At 36.4% G+C, this 6,290-nt stretch overlaps 1 protein-coding gene across 1 annotated transcript; it reads left to right on the top strand.

Moving 5' to 3' along the window:
- Window positions 1-2,299: 2,299 nt before the first annotated feature.
- Window positions 2,300-3,151, top strand: LOC110456933. Its single transcript, XM_021508004.1, has 2 exons — window positions 2,300-2,508; window positions 2,777-3,151. The coding sequence occupies exons 1-2, from the start codon at window positions 2,378-2,380 to the stop codon at window positions 3,027-3,029; spliced, it is 384 nt and encodes a 127-aa protein (XP_021363679.1). The 5' UTR covers window positions 2,300-2,377; the 3' UTR covers window positions 3,030-3,151.
- The last annotated feature ends 3,139 nt before the right edge of the window (window positions 3,152-6,290 follow it).

Here is a 6,290-nt window from a genome sequence, read left to right as displayed (position 1 = left end):
CATTTTAATATCAGATTGTATATCGTAATTTCTTACGTGTTGCCCGCGGGCTATCCGTATTTAAACATTGAAAAATGCCCAAATGCGGGCTATCTGATGAAGCGGGCATTCTAAGAATTGTTGCCAAAAAACTATAGAAACTGTGGGAGATGTTAGATATTTAAATGTAAACAAAAACACAACATTATTATAGAAATTCTCAAGTTTATCGTAGACCTTTAATTATGACTGAAATATTGGTTGATATTACTGGCAATGTATCATATCGTCTGTGTGAAGTTCTAAGTTGAAAACTCGGAGTTTACATTCGAATAATGAACGACGTTGTTGGTATATCAAGGATATATCAAGTAAACAACTCATAAAAGTATATCTAAATCGAAAGCATCGATTACTTACATGTTTACATAGCTGCAAGTACAGATGGGAGCACTTAAGTCTGAAGTGATAGTGGTATACATTACGTATGTTAGTTTTTATACAGCAGATAACCCGCGGTACATACAAATGAGTCAAACGAATCAGCATTACGGGGATTTGAACCCGAAACCTCTGCACTCTAAGCGGTCACTATTTGGGCCTCGCAACTGTAACAAAATATCGTGACTATTATCACATAAGCGTAACGTGAGTGGGAGATTTTATTATTGATGACCAACGATCCGATTTGATGACGTTTGTCTAGCTTTTAAAAGTCGGATAATAACATGTATGAGTGGTTTAAAGCTAGAAAGTGTTGGCTAATAAAGATATATATGTACATACATGTCCATGCAAATATACATGTGCAGTGATTTATATCTTAATAATTTTACGAACTTCGATTTTTTTTCGAAATATATTTGCATACTTTTGTAATCGAGCAAGGATCTCATCCTGAGCAGGAAATAATGAAGCAGACGAGTTTTTTTCATGAACAGCAGAACATGCATATTTAATCTATATTTCTATTTTATATGCGCAATAAATATTTACCGGATAATCATACCTTCAGTTTTTGACCAAGGCGTGGGAGTGTGAACGTGTAATGCGTAATGCTTTTCTGCGACCTATTGTAGTTTTTCTACCCAGTTGCTTTCGTAAGCTGTTTCAGAGCGTCTCTCAAACGGGCCTGTGAAGCTTTTGAAAGTAAAACTATTATAAAATTACTGTTGGAATGAAAGGTTTAGTGCTATGCAAATGTAAAACTCGTGTTTTAGAACGTCTTTCTAACTTTTGTGTGAACTTGTAAAGGTAAAAAATATGAAAAATAGCCATTTCTTTGAGGAAACTTGAAGTTCTATAAGAATGTAAAATCTGTCTGTAAAGCTTTCATTTTAAAGCGAGAAGGGCGATTTGTACTTCATTTAGGTTTGACGTACGTGAAATTGGGTTTGTATTTCACAATGACCTTGCATTTTCTGGGCGTAATAATGTTAACGTATTTTTTAAGAAATCACGCGACAAAACTTGTTTGACACTCGGCGTCACAAACATTTCGTGTTAACAACACATAGTTACGTAATAGCGCTCATAAACATGTTGTTAAAAAGACAGTTTTTTTCAAAATATTTTGATGAATACAGCTATTGTGGGATGATCCACGAGTTTTACACCCAAAAGGCCACTCTGGTCGGCGACAGGAGATAAGCGGTGGTATCACATTTCAACGTAATATACAATGTATACAGGAAGGTTTGGGGGTATATCAGATCAGAAGAGAGTAAGAGAACAAAATGTTTCCCTCTCCAACAATTTCGGTTTGTAGATTTGTTGGGATTCAGACGATTTTCTGTCACAAGGCAATTGTCACTCTTTTGACAGCATTTGTGACGTGTATGACCAGTGCACTCTAGAGATTTAGATTGTGTGATAACAGATAAAGCGAAAACTTTGTATACCAAATAAGATACAAAACCCCCACATGTCACGTTCGAGTATGTGATTTTTTTCCTCGTCCTTGTGTACTGAGCCGAAGGGTATACATTACCCTTGAATTTTGCTTGAGCGTAACATTATTTTTTCCCATATGTTTTTTGTTCTTCTTATCCCTGGTTTTCTTCCTTGCCAATTTTGTATCAAGAAGTCCATGGTGTGATATTTCAGTGAGATTACACTATATAATGACCCTTGTGTGGTTTCACTGGAGGTGGACACCATCGTTTGCCAACAAAGCACTTCCTAAACAAATGCTCGTACACTTGATTGGCAAATTTGCAGTTTGTAAAGATCCTTTGCCCACCAAAAATGATGTCGGTATCACAAAAATGTAAATCTTTATGCAACTTTTCAGCTTGTTGTTAGTGTGTCGATCAACATCCGCGATTTGTGTTGTCAACCTATCAAAACACGACCCACGTGCTAAGCCCGCCCACAACGCAGACACGTGGTGATCGAAATGAAACGGGCATGCGCAAATCTTGACTACATGTCGTCTGCGGAGAAGAAACATGCAGCGAATTTAAAATGTTCAGTAATTCCGAAATTCAAACAGCAGTCAGTGGACGTAAGATACAAAAATATTCAGCAGTAAGTTGTTTTTTTACATAAGACACAAATTTTACTAATGTTTCCCAATTGTTTTCATGTTGCTTTCTTAAAAGCATTTGTGTATTCGATTATGATGCTTTCAGTATTTTCCTGTTCGTTTTCCATTTTTCATCGTTTGCATCTATGTTTGATCCTTGCATTTAAACGTTTACGTACAAAGTACTTTTAATGTTTCTAACATATGTTTGCTTTAAACTGATGTTCTTTATTTTTATGTTCGTGTTAAATTGGTTTAACTTCATTGAAGCTGTTGTGAATCTGAAAGCGGCCTCCAGGAGGATTTAGTGCCGGAAAACCTCAGCTTCCTTGCAGTAAGGAGCCGCGGTGGCCAAGTGGTTGAGGCGTCTGCCATTCTGCTACCACTAGCCCTCCACCACTGGGTCGAGGCCTACGGGGGGAAATCGCCAGGTACTGACCGTAAGTCGGTGGTTTTTCTCGGGGAACTCCAGCTTCACCCATCACCCAACCCTGGCACGTCCTTAAATGACCATAGCTGTTAATAGGACGTAAAACACAAACAAACCAAACCAAAATCCTTGGAGTAATCGTGCTCTGAGAACACTAACCATACGACAGCCATCCAATACATTTTTTTTATTTCAATTTCGAAATAAACTTGTTTAGTGACTGTATACCTGTTGTATTTCCTTGCGTTTTTCGACAAATTGATAGGAATCTCATATTAACTGTACAAGGCTCAAAAAAGAAGTAGAAAAAAACTTTCAAAGATAAAATATTAGATTAGTATGATCCGACAACATTGTTATATGCAGTTTGCAGTGTAGCTTCAGTGCAGTTCTGGTAAGCCTGTTGTCAGAGTGCAAAAGAATGTTTAATGGGTCTGGGTTATAGTGTCCCGGCTATGATGTTTCAGCGATATGACACTTTTAAGTGGCACCTGAGAGCTCCGTCATCCAGGGACACCTTCTTCAAATGATCTTAAGTTGTGGCGAAAACGTAAACACTAAATAAAAAAATGCACGAACAAACTAACAAAACGACACAATTTAAAAGGTGTACTCAATGGGAATTTATATCTTAAAAGAAAACGGACTGAAGTCTCTCAAACGAAATCCCGAGGCTCTGGCGATTAGTGAAATCGACACCATATCTGTGTGACGTGAAACCTAATAAATGTCAATGGGATATCTGATGAAATGGAATAATAAAAAATAAAAACACGTCCTTGAAATCTGCACCGCACTCCACACTTGATTTATTTATCGTCTGATCATGAGCTAGAAAAGAAGTTGGAAATGTTTTTTTGACAGTTTAAGAAGGTGAATGCAATCTTTGATTTCTTATTGAGCCAAACCAATAAAACAGCAATAATTAGTCAGCCGCCTCGAAATCTATTGGGTCTGCTCGGGACACACAGATCTTCTGTGTAGGGGAGCTACATGTATAATACGTGTTTCGAGACTGGAAACCTTCAATTTCGATGGGGTAAATCAGAGAAAACTGAGCAACTCTTGCATCAAGTTTAGTCAACATCGTCCCATGGAACATAAGAAATATTGGAAAATGTCTCGGACATCAGAAACAGGTTTAACATTACGTGGCTATTGACCCGAAAACATGTTAATAATGAACAAGTCATAACAGGACAAGTTAAAATCCCTTCACTTATCCTAATTTAGTGGTCTTTCAAAGATTTCCCTTTATTTACCCTATTGATACCTTGCTTATGGTTCTTGTTGAGAGATACTTGGCTCTAGGATGTTTCATACTCAGTTAGGTTGAAATCCACTCGTCCATTCTAAGTTAAGGATTATACTTCTCCCCTATTGGGACCCTATCTGCACTCGGGGCACCACCTGCCGGGTATTATGGGTGGATGTGGGGCGAGATGGAGACCGTTTGGGTGGTAGGGACACAACTTTCATTACAAAACCTTGCTAAATATAAAATCATTTAATAAACCCTTTAGTTTTATTGTCTTTACACATATAATTCCTATTTGCACCTTACTTCTGCCATATCGGCTGTGGAGTTGGTCGGGTTGTACGCCATTCAAGCAATGGATCTTCTTGACCAAGGAATGTTTCAAACCTTTAAGGACGTGATACTATACTGGTCACTGAAAAGTTGACAACGGATAGACGAGATTCAAATATCAAACTTCATTTCATTAAACAAAAATGGCCATATGGCTTTGTTCATACACACTTATAAATCGTATAAACTGTAGCCTTGCGACAGTACATCAGAGGTGGGATGCATATTATTTGCATGACGTTAAATTAATAACAAAGGACTTCTTTTCAAAATTCAAAAACAGTAAGATTTATAACGTATATATAATATGTAAATATAAAGCCAGAAATGAAAATGCTTCCCTCGCTTCGCTGGGCATTATAGAGTTATTTTTTTCAGTAACGAATAAATTACAATACACCCCAAGACATTCACCGCATTTATTTAATAATGATTTATTCGTTTTTCCACACCCATAAGTATATGCAATACGTTCCAGGGATTATATACGAAACGGACTAAATGGCGTCCGTAGGAAAATGTATACCCGTTTTCTTCAACAGCATCCTCGAGATTCCAGGGGCTACGCCTACTAACGTTCTCTACAGGGAACACTAGTCAGAGAACAAGATACAAGATACACGAATTTTTAATTAAACGGCGCATATTTAAAACAATAAAACATTAGCACCGTAGTGCTATTCTTGCGACAAACATGAAGTATAATACTGATCACATGCAGGAAATTACAAAGACTATAGTTAAATGACAAACAAATATCACAGAAGCAATTTAACAAGTTAAACAAAGTACACAAGCAAAGCAACACATACATAATCACAGAATGGTAGCATAATAATTTGAATTGATAAGACTAGGTGTAAGTACTGAAAACTTGTATGTCACACACGTATTTCTAATACTTCTAATAATTCTAAAACGTTAGTTCGAGTAGCTCCGACGCTTCAGCAGTCAGTCCCCCATATTCTACTCTGGTACGAAATATTGTTTTGCATCAAATGGTGGGGGTCTTCCCCGAATACCAACTCTGCTTAAAATCACATGTTTACATAGGTGGTCAGTTGTGATGATAGTGAGTTATAGTCTATTGCAGTAAAGTGTACAGGTAAATTGCACAGGTAAATCAACTTCAAATTGTATTTGGAAGATCTCATTTAGAGCTGTTAAGAAAAGTTAAAAATGTTAAGTATTGGATTAAATTACAACGTTCTGATAACTGTGTGCTGAAAGCTTGTTATGATGATATGGTTGAAAACAAAGACCCCTGGATCCTTAACTTAAAACATGATCTTTCAAGAGTCGGCCTTGGATACATGTTTGTGACTGATAGTATTTATCATTCTAGTGAAGTATATAAGCAGCGATTATGTGATAGTTTTCAGCAAGATTGTCTAGAGAAAGTTCATTCTTCTTCTAAAGGAGTATTATATCAGCATTTAGTGGAAAGTATTAAATTGCAACCATATCTTCATAAGGCAATTAATTTTAATTATTTAAAACATATTTCTAAGATACGTTTATGTGCGCATGACCTGTCTATTGAACGTGGCCGTTACAGAGATATACCTAGAGAAGAAAGAAAATGTATTTTATGTAATGAAAATGATATAGAAGATGAATTTCATTTTATAATTAAATGTAATCGCTATTCAGACCTCCGGTCTAAATACATAAAGAAATATTATTTCAAAAGGCCTAGTATGTATACATGTGTTCAATTACTCAAAATCGAAAACACAAAAGAACTTAATAATTTAGGAAAG

This window comes from Mizuhopecten yessoensis, unplaced genomic scaffold, assembly GCF_002113885.1.
Source record: "Mizuhopecten yessoensis strain PY_sf001 unplaced genomic scaffold, ASM211388v2 scaffold8955, whole genome shotgun sequence".
NCBI lineage: Eukaryota > Metazoa > Mollusca > Bivalvia > Pectinida > Pectinidae > Mizuhopecten > Mizuhopecten yessoensis.
Note: the sequence above shows the minus strand (reverse complement) of the source record. Positions and strands in the feature narration are given on the sequence as shown.